Source organism: Chaetodon trifascialis, chromosome 10 (assembly GCF_039877785.1).
Source record: "Chaetodon trifascialis isolate fChaTrf1 chromosome 10, fChaTrf1.hap1, whole genome shotgun sequence".
Taxonomy (NCBI): Eukaryota; Metazoa; Chordata; class Actinopteri; order Chaetodontiformes; family Chaetodontidae; genus Chaetodon; species Chaetodon trifascialis.
Window position 1 is genome coordinate 6,846,703 of NC_092065.1, and position 16,909 is coordinate 6,863,611.

A 16,909-nucleotide genomic window follows, 5' to 3' on the forward strand; every position below is an offset into this window, starting at 1 on the left:
TGTTTGAGAACATAAAATGTGTATTACTGTTCCAATAAATGGTTAAAACCTTGATGTAAATGTCCTGCCTGAAAGGAAGTGAAGTGTTTGTGCAGACACTGAGCTTTCTGTATCTGTTCGTCTGTATATCAAGAATATAGTTGCCGTTTATCTGCTTTCCTCATAGGATAAATATCTTTTAAAATATTCCCACATTCTGTAAATTTGATTTTATCTTGTGTTTCTTAATACTGTGAATATTTGTGCCTTTAAGTGTCATACCCTGAATCAATCAAGATCAGGATGTGAACACTATCAGACCAGTGAAACCAGCTGGATGAATCACACACATAGACAGTATGTGCGAACATCTGTGTGCCTCTGACATGCATTTGCAATTATCTTTGGGACACACACAACAACATGAGTGAAAGTCAAGAGAGATTAATGTCTTTTAGCCACTGTGTGCATATCAGCAAAAGGGTCACGGCTTAGTCTGTCATCAGTGTCTAATCCATCAGAACAAACAAGGATAAATTTCAGGATAAACGTTTGAGGGATTAAATGTGTTCTGCTTCAATGACAACACCTTCTTCTTCCACTTCCATTAGGACACCACAGCACCACCAACTCCTCAACATTTTAAGACAGTTACTGCATCGGAATAAATCATGTATATTACCTATTAAGCAAGGGCTGAGAATATTTTAGAAATCACTTAAGACAATTTTTGAGCAGACTGTGAGTATATTTTATTGCCTGGAATGACCACACCATAGGATTTCTCATGAACCGACTGGCTTTTTCAGAGAAAGCAAATGTTGTCTCATAAATGTTGTCTCATAGAAACCCACAGGAGTCCATCTAAAATGTTGACAAGAGACAGGAGTGATGTCTGCCTCCCTTGTCACACTGAACAGATGCATCTCTCTGTGCAGGAAAAGGAGAGCAGAGCTAACAGAGCGGCAGCTGCTGTATTATATACATACATATTTGTTTAAATCAGTTATCACAGAGGTGACAGTATCATGGGCTGGTATGTTAAAAGATCAAGGGATTAAACACTACTGTTGTAATTAAGCCAAACAGCTCATCTGAGATATGTTCAAAGTGATCGCCTTGTACAATGTGCATTCCTTAACTGATGAGGCAGACAATATTAACAAGTAGCTGTCTGTCTTTGTTTTCAGAATGAACACAGTGACGAACTAGAAAAGCTCAATCAAGGGTCAGTGGCTGATAAACAGTTCAAAGGTCAACCAGAGGGACCTTTAGAGACCTGCAACCCATATAGTTACAGGACTGTTCAGAGTGCTGGTGAAATACATCTACAATATCAGAATACTTCACAGTTTTTCTGTTCATAATGGGTCTTGCATCAGTTTTAAAGAATAACAGACATTTAGTGTGTGCCGGTACACTCAACAATCATTATGTTTCAAATACACTCATTGTACAGCAGGAGGCACTGGAGGAGGTGCATATGAAAACTGCAGGAGAGAAATCAGTCATTTCAAAAAATACAAGATCTCTTGTGGTTTTGTGAGTGCATTTGGAAGAAAAGTGGGAATTTATGGTTTCAAAAGCTTGAACTGAACTATATCAGGAGTCACCATGTGAGGTCAATCTCCTTCTTAACAGTCCCTTCTAAACAGTCTCTGATTTCCACTGAAGATCCCGAATGTAAAGATATCCTGAAATATTTCTGAGTCATATCATTTTGGCCATTTAATTCATGATCACTGAGAGAAATCACAAGGTTCTACCATTAAAAAAGAAAGAAAAATAAATAAATAAATAAATAAAATAGTACACTGAACCAGAAAACCCACAGCCCATTATTTTCTCCCAAGAGTGAGCTCATTATTTTGCTGTACATAAATTATACTGAATATCCTCACCTCCTCCTTGCTGCTGTGACCAAGGAGGCAAAAATGAAGAGTGATTTAAACAAAGTTCTGTTTACCCTCATTTTTTATGCTACAAACTACCAATCCTCCTGGGGGAAACTTGTCCTCTGTATTTGACCCATCTTCAGTATTTATAGAGAGCCTGGGCATTAGCAGCTGATACCAAACATGGCCGTCGTTGTAAGAGATGTGGAGATACAGAGATCACACAAAATCCACACAGAAAAGAAGCAGAAATGAGAGACAAATCAAGGAACTTTGTTCAACAAAAAAAACACTGAAACTGTGTTGTCTTGCAAATGAGGCGTGATAGCTGGTCTTAAGATATTTACTTAGCTTTGCACAAAAACATAGTCCAGTGCAACATGCATGGCTACATACCACTCCCCACCCGGCGGGGCTCCTGCGCATGCTCCTCACTACTGTGGCATGCTGGGTAATGGAGTTCTTATCTTACACAACTCACAACATCACAGAAACATCATTGCATGTCTTTTAATTTGCTGAATAAGTTGTGCAATTGAACGAATAATTGTTCGACTATCCACTGTACACAGCCAGTATTTTCATAATGTAACTGGAGAATTTGTGGTTTCAGAGGAATAGGAATGGATGATTAAGATGAAGCTTCTAACACAATCAGTTTTTATAGTTTTTAGAGTTTGTCCTAATCTCAACCCTCTCATTTGATGCTGGAGACAGAAGATAATGGAAATAGTCTGGGAGATAAAACCTCATCCACTTGCAAGGTGCAGTATTGAGCATCTCATCAAACAGGAGGAGAGACACACACTGAAAACAGACATTGATCCAAATGCTATACTGATGCAACACAGGAGCCAATGCAGCAATCATTGCAATCAGCCGTTTTTTGTTATTTGTGGCATAACACACAAATTTAGCTAGTTTAATTTCTTGATTCATTTAGAAATAAATGTTGGTCTAAACGAGGAAACAGCTTGTTTGTTTCTAGCTGGCTCTGCCCTCTTTGTCCTGATTGACCAAGACTTGATGGCGTTATGAAAGAAAATACTGATTGAGAAAATGTCATTGTGAGATTAAAACAGAATTAATAAAAATGACTTGCAAACAGGATGAGTTTCAAAATGTATTGGATTGTGTTATAATTTCATAGCAATATCCAATGGTTTGAGACGGGTTCCTGTCGTTATTAGTCCGTTCACTGACACAGTCCCATTGAACGGTTCAGGAAGTGGCTGTGCCCTGCACGGTGACGTCGGTGGGGCGGTAACCAGACCTTGAAGTCTTCTCCTTTGTAAGACCGATAAGCGGTGTATGAAAACATCGCCAGTGAGGCAGAAATCTTACCGGTGTAAACAAATAGCTGATCCTCAGGCAAACACAGTGCTGCTGAACACTGCTCTGATAGGTGGCATACTCTCCTGGCTGCACTTGACAGTATATCAAACGTACCCTTCACAATATGGCGGTCTTTTTAAACCGTCATTGCCCCGCCCTCTCTTTTCCGTTGCTCGTTTAGCTAACAGCCGTTAGCTAACTGTAAGCACATTTAATGCTAATGTAGCATTCCTTCGCATATTATCGTGTCATTTTCGGACGGTTTTGTGGACTACAAAATGTTTATGCTCTCCCAACTGCTGTGGGACGGCAGTGTTTGACAACTACTGTTGTCCATTTGCCCTTAAGAGACAACTGGTCCCTCTAAACGCCATGTTCAACCGGAAGTCGGCGTTCATCGCCATCTTGTCGCCAGGTGTTGTTGCCAAGGTCATTGCTTCACTTCACAGAGGTAAGCTTGTATTAGCTTGCAGCCTGAGCTGACATGAATATTGTAAGATGATGCGTTGGCTCTGTTGAGTTTGTGTTTGTACGACTGAAGTTATCAATAAGCCATGAGACCGGCTCTTTTATCTTTCCCTCAGATCTGCTTGATGTGCATTTGCTGTCTGTTTCCTACTTCTATGCTTTTGTCGATTTATTTACAGTGTTGGCATTGTTATTAAATGTAAATTAACTTCTTTAAATGTATGACAGTGACATTAGTTTACTTATGGTTGATGATTTGCTCTTGCATTGTGATGCTTTCATGCCATTGATTTACACAGTGGTGAAGTATGAACACTGTTGGGAACCTCCGGGGCTGAATTGGTTTTCTGCGTGTTACCCCCATTGTCTGTTGCTGTCGCTTAGAGGGATTGCAAGTCACATTTGTTGAAGAAAATAATATTGTATATTGGCTTTAAGCATGTAAACAGGACTGCACACAGCCTAATCACATAAATATTTCTATATTGGCTTTATAGGGAGCTCAGTATGGCGTAAGTCGCATTTTTTCCACACATTTCATGTTCATCTGAGCATTAGAGACATATGTGAACTCAGAGCGGTGGGTTTGTGTGACAGCTTGCTTTACTGTTCTGCATATCAACATATCAATTGCATCTTAACTGCTGAGCTCCTGCTTCATAGTGTCTATACTGCAGCTGCACCCATGGTGGAGTACGTGCTGACGTGCTGAGGTAAGCGTATCGTCTCACTTCCTGTTTCTGGTTGCTGCCTTACGAGTAGTGTGCGTTTGTCGCTCTTGTTCCTCTGAGTGTAATTTGCTCTGTGTTTTGTTACAGCGGCCTTTTATCCGCACTCTAGAGTAACATTAGTTCTGCTCAAGCACCCATAAGTCTGTTTATTTAGCGACCGTCAATTTTATTTGTCTACGCGCTTGTCTGCTCTGCTAGCTATACCAACTTAGCCTAGCAGCTAGCGATGGCTTCTCTCTGTCCCTCTCCAGCTCTCTCCTGCTTGGTGTGTCACATGTTTAGCTACTCCTCTGCCTCCTTTAGTGATACTGGTACGTGTAATAAATGTAGTTTATTTGGTGAGTTGGAGGCGAGGCTTAGTGAATTGGAAGCTCGGCTCCGCACCATGGAAACAAAACCATTAGCTATAGTTAGCCAGGCCCCCGTAGTCGGTGCGGACCGACCAAGTGCAGCTCTGGCTAGCCGTCCCTCGACAGCTCCCGAGCAGCCGGGAAACCAGGGAGGCTGGGTGACTATTCGAAGGAAGCATAGTCCCAAGCTGAAGCCCACGGGTCACTACCAACCGCTTCATGTCTCTAACAGGTTCTCCCCACTCGGCGACACACCCGCTGAGAAACCAACTCTGATTATTGGCAGCTCCATTTTGAGAAATGTGAAGTTAGCGACACCAGCGACCATAGTCAAATGCCTGCCGGGGGCCAGAGCGGGCGACGTCGAATCAAATTTGAAACTGCTGGCTAAGGATAAGCGTAAATACCGTAAGATTGTTATTCACGTCGGCGGTAATGACACCCGGTTACGCCAATCGGAGGTCACTAAAATTAATGTGGAATCGGTGTGTACATATGCTAAAACGATGTCGGACTCCGTAGTTTTCTCTGGACCCCTGCCAAATCTGACCAGTGATGATATGTTTAGCCGCATGTCATCGTTTAATCGCTGGCTGTCGAGGTGGTGTCCAGCAAACGGTGTGGGCTTCATTGATAATTGGCAGACTTTCTGGGGAAGACCTGGTCTGATTAGGAGAGATGGCATCCATCCCACTTTGGAGGGAGCAGCTCTCATCTCTAGAAATCTGACCGATTTTATTTATGAACCTAACCCCTGACAACTCAGAGTTGAGACCAGGAGGCAGAGCTGCAGTCCTACACGCTTCTCTGCGCCTCCATTAGAGCAGTTACCCACCCAACACTCCATAGAGACTGTGTCTGCCCCCCGACCACGTAAACTAAGTAAACCAAAAGTACAGAGAAGAGGAGTTAAACATAAGAATCTAATTAAAATTAGAACAACCTATTAAATGAATTAAATGTGGACTCCTTAACATCAGATCTTTGTCCTCTAAAGCTGTTCTAGTAAATGAGTTAATATCAGACCATAATATTGATTTATTTTGTCTGACTGAAACCTGGCTGTGTCCTGAAGAGTATGTGAGCCTAAATGAAGCTACTCCTCCGAGCCATATTAATACTCACATTCCTCGAGGCAGCGGCAGAGGAGGTGGAGTTGCAGCCATTTTTGACTCAAGCCTTTTGATCAACCCTAAACCTAAACTCGACTACAACTCATTTGAAAGCCTTGTTCTCACTCTTTCTCATGAGAAATGGAAAACAGTGCAGCCACTTTTATTTGTTGTAGTATACCGCTCTCCTGGTCCTTACTCCGAATTTATAGCTGAGTTCTCGGAGTTTCTATCAAGCTTAGTTCTTGAAGCAGATAAAGTAATTATTGTAGGTGACTTTAATGTACATGTCGACGTTGATAATGACAGCCTTAGCACTGCGTTTATCTCAGTATTAGACTCAGTTGGCTTCCGCCAGAATGTACATGAACCGACTCACTGTTTTAACCACACCCTCGACCTTGTTCTGACATATGGCATTGAAATCGAAGACTTAATAGTCTCCTCACAGAATCCTCTTTTATCAGACCATCATTTAATAACTTTCGAATTCATATTACCAGACTACCAGCCAGTAGGCAAAAATTCTTATACCAGACTCCTGTCTGATAGTGCTGTAGCTAAATTTAAGGATATGATCCCATCAGTATTTAATTCAATGCCATGTCTCAATACAACTGAGGAGTCTTATGCTAACGTTAGTCCCTCCCAGATTGACTTCCTGGTTGATAGTGCTACAGGATCGTTGCGTATGACACTTGACTCTGTTGCTCCCCTAAAAAAGAAGAAAATTAAACATAGGAGGTTAGCTCCATGGTATACTCCTCAAACCCGCAAATTAAAGCAAACTTCACGGAAAATAGAAAGGAAATGGCGTTCTACCAAATTGGAAGAATTTCGGTCCGCCTGGCAAGACAGTCTTAAAATATACAGGAAAGCCCTCCGCAGTGCCAGGGCAGCCTATTACTCTGCACTAATAGAGGAAAATAAGAACAATCCCAGGTTTCTCTTCAGCACTGTAGCCAGGCTGACAGAGAGCCATAATTCTTGTGAACCATGTATTCCTTTAGCTCTGAACAGTAATGACTTCATGAGCTTCTTTAATGACAAAATTCTAACTATTAGAGACAGAATTCATCGACTCCTGCCGTTAACAGGTACTGTTTTGTCTTCAAACGCAGAAATCGTAGAAACTGTTACTCAGTCTGTCGCAGTTTTAGACTGTTTTACTCCTGTTGACCTTCACCAACTAATTTCAATAATTTCATCATCAAAATCATCTACCTGTATTTTAGATCCTATCCCGACTAAGCTGTTTAAAGAAGTATTACCTCTAATTGACTCTTCAGTTTTAGACATGATCAATCTCTCTTTATCAACAGGCTACGTACCACAGTCCTTTAAAGTAGCTGTGATAAAACCGCTACTGAAAAAGCCTACTCTTGATCCAGGGGTTTTAGCCAACTATAGACCGATATCCAACCTTCCCTTTCTCTCAAAAACTCTTGAGAAAGCAGTTGCCAATCAGCTGTGCGACTTTCTAAACAATAATAGTTTATTCGAGGATTTCCAGTCAGGATTTAGAGTGCATCATAGCACAGAGACAGCACTGGTTAAAGTTACAAATGACCTTCTAATTGCATCTGATAAAGGATTTGTCTCTGTACTAGTCTTACTGGATCTTAGTGCTGCATTTGACACCATTGACCATGGCATCCTATTGCAGACACTGGAACATTTCATTGGCATTAAGGGGACTGCGCTAAGCTGGTTTAAATCCTACTTGTCAGATCGCTCTCAGTTTGTACGCGTTAATGACGACTCCTCTGTGCTCACTAAAGTCAGCTATGGAGTTCCGCAGGGTTCTGTGCTTGGACCAATTCTATTCACCTTATATATGCTTCCTTTAGGTAAGATTATCAGGAAGCACTCAATAAATTTTCATTGCTATGCAGATGATACCCAGCTATATTTATCAATGAAACCGGAAGAAACCAGTCAGTTAACTAGACTACAAGCATGTCTTCATGACATAAAGACCTGGATGACCTGCAATTTTCTGATGCTAAACTCGGACAAAACTGAAGTTATAGTAGTAGGCCCTAAACATCTTAGAAGGTCACTTTCTGATGACATAGCAGTTATGGATGGCATTGCGCTGGCCTCCAGCACCACTGTAAAGAATCTGGGAGTTATCTTTGACCAAGACATGTCCTTTCACTCCCATGTAAAACAAATTTCAAGGACTGCCTTTTTTCACCTACGTAATATCGCAAAAATCAGGCATATTTTGTCTCAAAATGATGCAGAAAAACTAGTCCATGCATTCGTAACTTCCAGGCTGGATTATTGCAATTCTTTACTATCAGGCTGCCCAAATTCGCTGCTGAATATTCTCCAGTTGCTCCAGAACGCTGCAGCACGTGTTCTGACAAAAACCAGGAAGCGAGATCATATTTCTCCAATACTCGCCACTTTGCACTGGCTCCCTGTAAAGTTTAGAATAGAGTTTAAAATTCTCCTCCTTACTTACAAAGCCATAAGTGGCCAGGCACCTTCTTATCTTAAAGAGCTCATAGTACCTTATTGCCCTACTCGAACACTGCGTTCCCAGAATGCAGGTCTACTTATGGTTCCTAAAGTCTCAAAAAGCAGAACAGGAGTCAGAGCATTTAGCTATCAAGCTCCTCTCCTGTGGAACCATCTTCCAGTCTTTGTCCGGGAGGCAGACACTGTCTCTACATTTAAGAGTAGGCTTAAAACTTTCCTTTTTGATAAAGCTTATAGTTAGGGCTGGCTCAGGCTGGTCCTGGACCAGCCCCTAGTTATGCTGCTATAGGATTAGACTGTTGGGGGACATCCAAAGATACACCGAGCTCCTCCGTCCTTCTGTCCCTCTCCATCCGCACGCTCTCATGTCCTACCACGGCGTCTTACTAACTTAGCTCCTTCCCCGGAGTCTCTGTGCTTTGTCGTCTTGCAGGTTCCCATGGACAGTGGCTGAATCTGGATTGTGGATTTCAGCTGCGTCTCCTGCCTTGGCCCTGCCTGACATCCACTGCAACTGCTACTGCTGTTATTACATCCACTGTCACTGTTACTGTGACTGCATGTCTGTCTCTCTGTCTCTGTCTCTGTCTCTCTCTCTCTCTCTCTCTGACTGCTTTTCTTTCTGTCTGTCTGTCTGTCTGTCTGTCTGTCTGTCTGTCTGTCTGTCTCACTCTCTCTCTCTTGCTCTTCCTCTCTCACCCAACCGGTCGAGGCAGATGGCCGCCCACCCAGAGTCTGGTTCTGCTCGAGGTTTCTGCCTGTTAAAAGGAAGTTTTTCCTCGCCACTGTCGCCAAGTGCTTGCTCATGGGGGAATTGTTGGTTTCTTTGTAGATAAAAGAGCTTGGTCTGTACCAGCTCTATATGGAAAGTGTCCTGAGACAACTTCTGTTGTGATTTGGCGCTATACAAATAAAATTGAATTGAATTGAATGGCTTACACAGTATGGCCATTTGCTGCTTATCAGTGCTACGTATGCTTGAAGCATTATATTTTACCGAGTTTAATATGCTTGATAATTACCTGCCACATAAATGATGACTCTTCGCTTGCTGATATAAATCATGTGGGTTGTGGTGTTTAGCTTTGTCCAGCTCAATTTACTGGATGGTGCATCCCCTGCAGTTTGGGGGGAATTCAGTTTGTTGTTGTCAAACTTGATCTCTCTGTCGTATTGGGCTTGGTGAAGGATTGTGGGGAGTGATGAGAACAAAACCAAATATTAACTTTGTGGACAATTTGTATTTACATAATAAATCTGTTCCATGCAAGATAGCTGACTGAACTCTAAATTCAATTTAACTACAAAACCCATTTTGCACAGCAATAATCATCAATGACTGCAGTCAGAACGTTAACTAATATAACACTAATAAATATGAATTAAAAAACATATTGAACAATAAATTATATGGAAGTAAACTTGCATACAGTATAATTCAATCAGATAGTATTTATTATATTTTCTAAGATTCACAGCAGTGCTTTCACAGCCTCAGGTTTTTGACCCTCATGGAGGTTGCTGAATCAGTCTGAGAGGCTGCAAGATGGTTAACAAGATAGCAAATCAAACAAACAACAAAAGCTTATTTCTGCTCCACAAATTCTGTTAATTTTTCACTTATCTTTGTGTTAATTACTTACTCATATCATATATGTGAGAAAAGGTTACAAGTTGACATGGCTTGACTTTAAACGACCAAAAGCCAAAGAACATATTAAAATTTTACATGAATTCAAAGGTTTATTTGTCATATACATAGGTATTCATCCGTCTCGTGTTTTCCTATTTTGCACTTATGTTTCTCAGCATCAGTTAGGTGTGGTCCACCATGGCAGTGTTATTTGAACACTCAGTATGGCTAGTTCAACTTGACGTCATGAAACATCAACATTTTCAGATGGATCTTAATGCGAAGTCGGTGCCACAGAAGATCCGGCCTGAGTACGCAGGGCATTGGAGAGACCAGGCCTAATGGAGTTTTAATAGATAAATGTTGGCAGGATGTATTTCAGACTTCTCAATAACAGCAGGATGTGGAAATGTAGACAATGGTTTTTAAATGGTGATGGATGGCTGCAATTGGTTTAATACGCAGAGATGAGAAGAGCGTTGGTTATGGGCATACTGTAAGACTCGGAGTAAATGGAGGAGAAATGGTAGAGCGAGGAAGCAGTTTGATGAGCAGAACCTGGACAGGATGATCGACAGAGGTGGATGAGAATTGGGTAAAAGTATAAGACAGAGCTTATTAGGGAAGCTCAAAGGGACCTTGACAACGTGGTAACAAACTTCTTGGTTGGTTGACTGAAGTGAGCAGCAGCTGGTCCATGATTTGAAGCGAGGTGTTGAGGTCTGACACGGCCTGTCACTGTCTGTTTTTTGCCATCAGCTTCTAGTTTTAATGATGTTTCCATGTTATGAAGCTTTGGATGTGGCTCAGCCAGCTTGAGAGGGTCACTGCTTTGAGGCTGGATGAATCACCTCATGGTGTATTGATTGACATTTAAAGAGAAAACAGACACACACAGTGCATTCAGAAGCTTATGGAGCCCTTAAAATGACAAAAGACAGGAAAAGGTTGAGTTAAAAAAAAACAACCAAACAACTGAATACATCAATAACATTAAAGATTTTTTTTCTTTAACCTCTAATGAACCCCAGCCAACCAGTTTCCCAACCTTTTATACCACCATTATGTTTGCCAAACATATTGTTATATAAGTAATAGCTTTATTGCACATTTATCTTCATCATACAATAAATATTATGGTTAATTATCTTTACCCTGCCCCAAAAAATGTGTAGTCCAGTGCGTTTTTCTTCTACGTGGATCCACTGGTGAGGATGATGATTTTCTGCCTGGAACATATGGCTATGGCCTCCGGCTTTTAGCATCCTGTCATGTATGTAGCCATTATGTGCATGTGCACATGTGCATTGGTGTAGCAACACTAACTAAGGGGACAGGGTTTATCAAAGTCAAATGATGTTATAAACACACATATGCTCTGGACATCATCAGAAAAACTGGAAAAGTGGTGAGGAAAATAGAAAATAGATAAATGATTGAATGTGTGCTGATACTCAAAACAAAGGAGCTGGGGAAAAGACAACATGAAGTCAAATAAATAAAATTGTTTTCATTGATGTGGAGGTAAAGGATGAAAATTAAATGGTTATCTCTTTCTAGCCGCCTTTTTTCCTTTTTTGTCTTCCAAAGAGCACTTGACACAGGGATTTAAACACACTGGAAAAGATAAAACTTTATTTCTCCCTGTCGTGACAATACAAAGTCAACAAGTGCAATAACAATCCAACTGAAAACGGTACTGTACATTCTATCTAGTAGTAAATACATAGACAGAACGTGGTGCACATTATCTTCACCACCACACCCAAAAAGTGAGGTATCAACCACTACAAAGCTTCTGTGTACAGGTGGGATTCAACTGTAAGGCAACTGTTAACATGACAACCTGGAGAGACTGAAACAGATGTGTGCTCCCTTCTTCCCATCCTTTTTTCTTTTTTTTTTATGTTTTGTTCTTTATTTGGGAAGAGAGTTGAGCTGATACAATTTACAGTACCACATCACATCGGGCCAGAGTCAAGACTGTTTTTTTAACAAAACAGAAAACATCACAAAACCAAGTTGTAACATTTTAAGAAATGGGGGAAAGATTCCTCCTATATGTATCTTGAAGGAATCTATTTGTGACCCTGCTACTGCTTGTCAGAGGCAAAATGACCCCCCCAGAGTGATTATTACTTTAATGGTGATAAGAGCAGACCTCCTTTGCCTTATTACGGGTCAGACCACACAACATGGCGCCCTGAAAAGAGGCATGTTCTCAAACAGATTTTTCTTACTTATCCAGCATTGGTGACTAATTAAATCCCCTTTGTGCTGCTGCTGCTGCTGCAGCTGTTTAAAAACTTCTCCCTGTTTGCTGCTGCTGTTCACTCTCTGGGAATATGAAGGCAGCTACAGGGAGAGTAAGAGAGTGTAATTTAGAACCACTGCTTGTCTCTGGGCCAATTATTCCCTTGGACACATCCTGTTCCTCTACCCCTGAAAGGATGGCACGAGCCTGCTGGGGCGCACATGCAATTAAACTTTAAGCATTGGAATGGGAATTAATTTGCTCTCACAACTCAGCAAATGTGAATATTATTGCTGATAAGGTCCCACTTACAGCAGTTGCCCAGAGTTCTGCTCAGCGGGTCGACTCAACCTTGATGAAATAGAGAGGGTAAACATGATGGCAAGACCCGAGTGTCATGGCTGCCTCGTTTCTGTCTGCACTTTTTTTGTGTCGAGTCAGATGCTATCTTGTGTAAGCTTTCTGCGAGGACATTGCAATGTGTGCCCAGACCAGAGATTCTGTACACAAACAGGCTCAGCAGCTGCCAGATTACCAGCTGCAGATGGAAGATTGAGTAGATACCCCCTCTCCTACTGTATCTACTGTCTGTCCACCTGGTCTTCACACGCTGTCGCTCACATGCAGTCTGGCGCCAACAGCTGCTTCATTTGTTCTCAGATAGAAAGGACAGCATTTTATGGATTACACAGATTTTATCTCAGTAGTTAATTCAAGTTTGGGCACGAAGTAATAACTTTTCCTTAACATGTGATGACTATAGATCTGAAATGATTAGTTAATGTATGTGTTAGTTCATGACAGAAAATTATGTTTAGCAGTTTATTGTTTGTTGTTTTTGCCTGTCATTTTCCAAGCAAAAATGCTGAATAAATGCCTCTCAAATGAAATATCTTTGGATTTTGGACTGATGTTTAGACAAAACAGATAATCTGAAGACATCACCAAGGGCATTTTCTCTCCTCCCTGACACTTCACAGACAAAACGATTCATACATTAACTGAGAAAATAGGTGGCAGATCAATCAATAATGAAATGGATCTTCAGTTGCAGCCCTAGATGATTGTAATTTGATAATTAAATGTTTTAGTAATTTTCAAGATTTCACTGGAACCAAATGTAAGGATTTTATGCTTTTTCTTTGTCATATATGACAGTAAGCTGAAAATGACATGATCTCGGGCTGTCGGAAATTAGACTAAGCAATTATCACTATTTTCTGACATTTTATAGACCAAATGATTAATTGACTAATTGCAAAAGTAACTGGCAGATTAATCAGTAATGAAAGTAATCAGTAGTTACAGTAAAAGATTTTCTTTTGAAAAGTGATAATTGTTTTTTCTCTTCACAAAGCTGACATAGAAATGATTGGAGACCTTTTTGATATGAGTTCATATCCAGAAACACATTTAATCGACTTCACCTTCTTATTAAATGTAAACCGAGCTGAAACCTCTATGATGCACCTCAGTGCTTACCCAGTGCTCATTTGGCTGCCATCTCTGACTTTAACTTACCGTGACATCCTTCTGATCAAGCAACTGTACATTATTGCTGACAGTGAAGGGGGTTTTAATGGGTTTTTACATTTTTTTATTATGGCTAATCGCTTACAATTGTCTGTTACCAATGTGGGATGTAGAGTGCTCCTTATAAAGGAACCAAATGGATATTCATTTGCATCATATTGCTAATGGAGCTGTTTTTCAGGCATCTCCGGTAATGAGGAAGGGCAAACAAGTCTGTGGATGAGGTTACCCAGGCAACTGCCTCCCACCAAGTTCATAACTAATGGTATTACATGGGCTTGTGGGCTCATAGCCAAGGGTTAAGGTTGTGTTTAACATAGCATAAAGCTCTTTTGCTGTTGTGAAAGCATCCCTGATCATCATTAATGTTTTGGGTGAATAACTTGAGAGTCAAGATCCCTTTCCTCATCATCACTAAAGCAAAGAGAAATCTTGATGACCTAATGCAAAACCTTTAGATCTACAGCAGTTTAGCTGTGCGCCGGTGTGTCCTCGTCTGACACGTTACAATGTAGAGAAATCACTTGTTTTGCGGAAAGGAGACCTAAGAAATTCCATACAAGATATTGTTTCTCAACATGGCTGCAGACATTTTTGTGTCTGCTTTCAGTAAGTAACAAAAACATTCTACTCTAAGTAAGATGCTCAGCATCAACCTAAGCTGTTACATGTTCCGAATGTTAACCACTCATATATTTCTCTGACTAGTTCACATAAATAAATCACCAAATAGATAACCCACAACTGTGTCTAACTGCTACTGAACACAAACTGACACAGCAGTGTAATAAACATTTTATATCTAGAAAGATGAGCTTTTTTTAAAAACAGGCAAGCCTCCTGACTTGCGAGTACAGTTTGTCCAGTTCAGCTCAGATTTGTCAGGGATATTTCAGGCCTTTGCAGCCATTTCAAGGGGTCACTGAACACCTGTGAGCAGCCAAATGTGTCTGTTGCTTCTCTGTTGTGGCAGCAGCAGTACAGTCCTCTGTGTTTCTTGCAGCCTTTGTTCAGCTTGGTTTCTAAATGCCATTTCAGCCTGCGCCTGTCAGTCCATGGGTGTTTTGTGCTCATTAGAAAGGGGCAGTAGTCTCTTCTAACTACTAAAGTATGGCTAGCCCACCACTGGTGTTTGTGTCTGTGGTCCAGAGAGGGGCATCTGTGGGGCATCTCCTCTGTACCACGTAAGGAAACAAGGTGTTGCTACTCTTCAGTCTGTCCACTCGCAGCATCATTCTGCCCAAAAAGAAATACAGAAATTGAATATGAATGTAAATTCTTGACAAAATATTCTCATAACAAGGTCCACATTCTTGTTTCTCGTTGAAGCTTTCAACCACATCTCTCAGAGGATGGAGTTGCCCAGTTAGACAAGAGATTGAATGAACACAGGAAGCATCCACCACCACCTGCCTGTAAATTAGAGGTCCTCTCCAGTCTGAAATGTTTCAAGAACAGCAGCATTATAATAATAGTATTCTTAAGAATTCATGTTAAAAGTCCTATTTTCACCTCACCTTTCACAGTAAGACATTATGTAGCCAACTGTGCAGTAGACAGAAGATAGTAGTTACAGTTATTAATTATTAATAGCATAAAAGTTTACTATAGGCAACTGATTTTCTCCAGCTTTGAATATTGCATCCCATTTGGTTAAAGCTGAGTGGGCTAATACCCATTTGCAAAGGCCAGAGACCCGGGAAGATTACCACCTGACCAATGGTGACAAAAGAAACTGGGTCCCTAGGCACCGGTCAGTTGGCAGCCCACCACTCCTGGTCTGCCGCGGTGGAAGGACGGACCAAGGATGGGTCAAATGCGGAGAAGAATTTCACAAGAAGCATGGCGTGTGCAGTTTCCCTCCCTAACTCTGCATGTTGTGTGTTAATGTGACTAATAAAGATTGTCTTCTTCTTCTTCTTCTTCTTCTTCTTCTTCTTCTTCTTCTTCTTCTTCTACTTCTTCTTCTTCTTCTTCTAGTAAAACTACTCCCTACCCAGCCTGATTCGACTAAATATAACTTGGACTATATTCTGGGTCAGGTCTTGGTTCCTCAAACCCAAGTGGGCCTGTGAAAATCTCTACAGTGGCCAAAACCAGTCATTGTGGGAAGAGGTCAAAGATCATCTTCTGAGAATCAGTGGATGTATGGAGAAAGATCAAGGAAACCATTCACCTCCAACCTCAAGGACTATATCTTTGAACGATAGACCCATCTCCTACTTTTGTGCGACCATCCCTTAACATGATAGTTCAAATTCCACTGAATGGCCACAAGTTGTTTGGAAAACATCTCCGGGATCCTATTGAACAACCTGGCTTTTAGCTGCATGGCTGGAAATAGTCTCAGATCGCAATGTGTGTGCTTAATGGTCCACATTGATCTTTATATAGCAACATATTGGCTTGAAAACCAGCTCAAGGCCCGAAAACACAAAGACTAATAAAACAGGGCAGCTTTGCTTTTCAAAAGGCAATCAGATTTAAAGGAATATTTTACAAGTCTGTAATTCTTGTAAAGACTTTCAGCCCACCCCACTTCTATGAATCACATCCACTGCACCGATTTCTGCTGCCCAGACTAATGTAACTACATTTTTAATGGGAAAATAAAAGTTTCCACCTCCTTACCTTATTGATTTACCTTGAATTCTTGTAAGGACACAGGAATATTTATCAACAGGGTGACATGAAATTGATGCTTGTGCTCATTAATGCTTTTAGGACTTGAAGGTTGTTCTAATGCACTCTAGAGAAAATGACTAAAATGCAAAGTAAATGGGTGACAACAGATCTAATAAAAGATCACAAACACAGCCCAAAAATAAAAAATGCAGCTACCCCACTTGCTCATGGCAATGCCAAAAGTCCTTCTACAACTTGCAAAGAGCTAAACCTTTTCTCCAGCTCATTCCCGTTTGCCTGCAGCAGAACTCTGTTCCTGGCTGCCTTTGTAGCATCTATGATGTTAATTAACTCACACCACATGGAGAGTGTTGCTTTAATTGGACAAGGTCTTGGCATGCCGCTCTGTGGACAGACAGGCCAGGAATAATTTCATAATGTACAATTCTATTATTACCTCAGACGCCAACCAGTGAGTTCAAAGATGGATGTGAATATGCAGGA

The 16,909-nt window shown here is 41.0% G+C and overlaps 1 protein-coding gene across 1 annotated transcript in view; it reads right to left on the reverse strand.

The window, feature by feature from the left end:
- Positions 1–11,600: 11,600 nt before the first annotated feature.
- shisal1b (shisa like 1b) overlaps positions 11,601–16,909 on the reverse strand; it is a 39,841-nt gene continuing 34,532 nt past the window's right edge. Inside the window, exon 5 of the mRNA XM_070972193.1 lies at positions 11,601–15,016. Coding sequence (XP_070828294.1) covers position 15,016 — 1 coding nt within the window. The 3' untranslated portion in view covers positions 11,601–15,015. The remainder of the gene's footprint in view (positions 15,017–16,909) is intronic.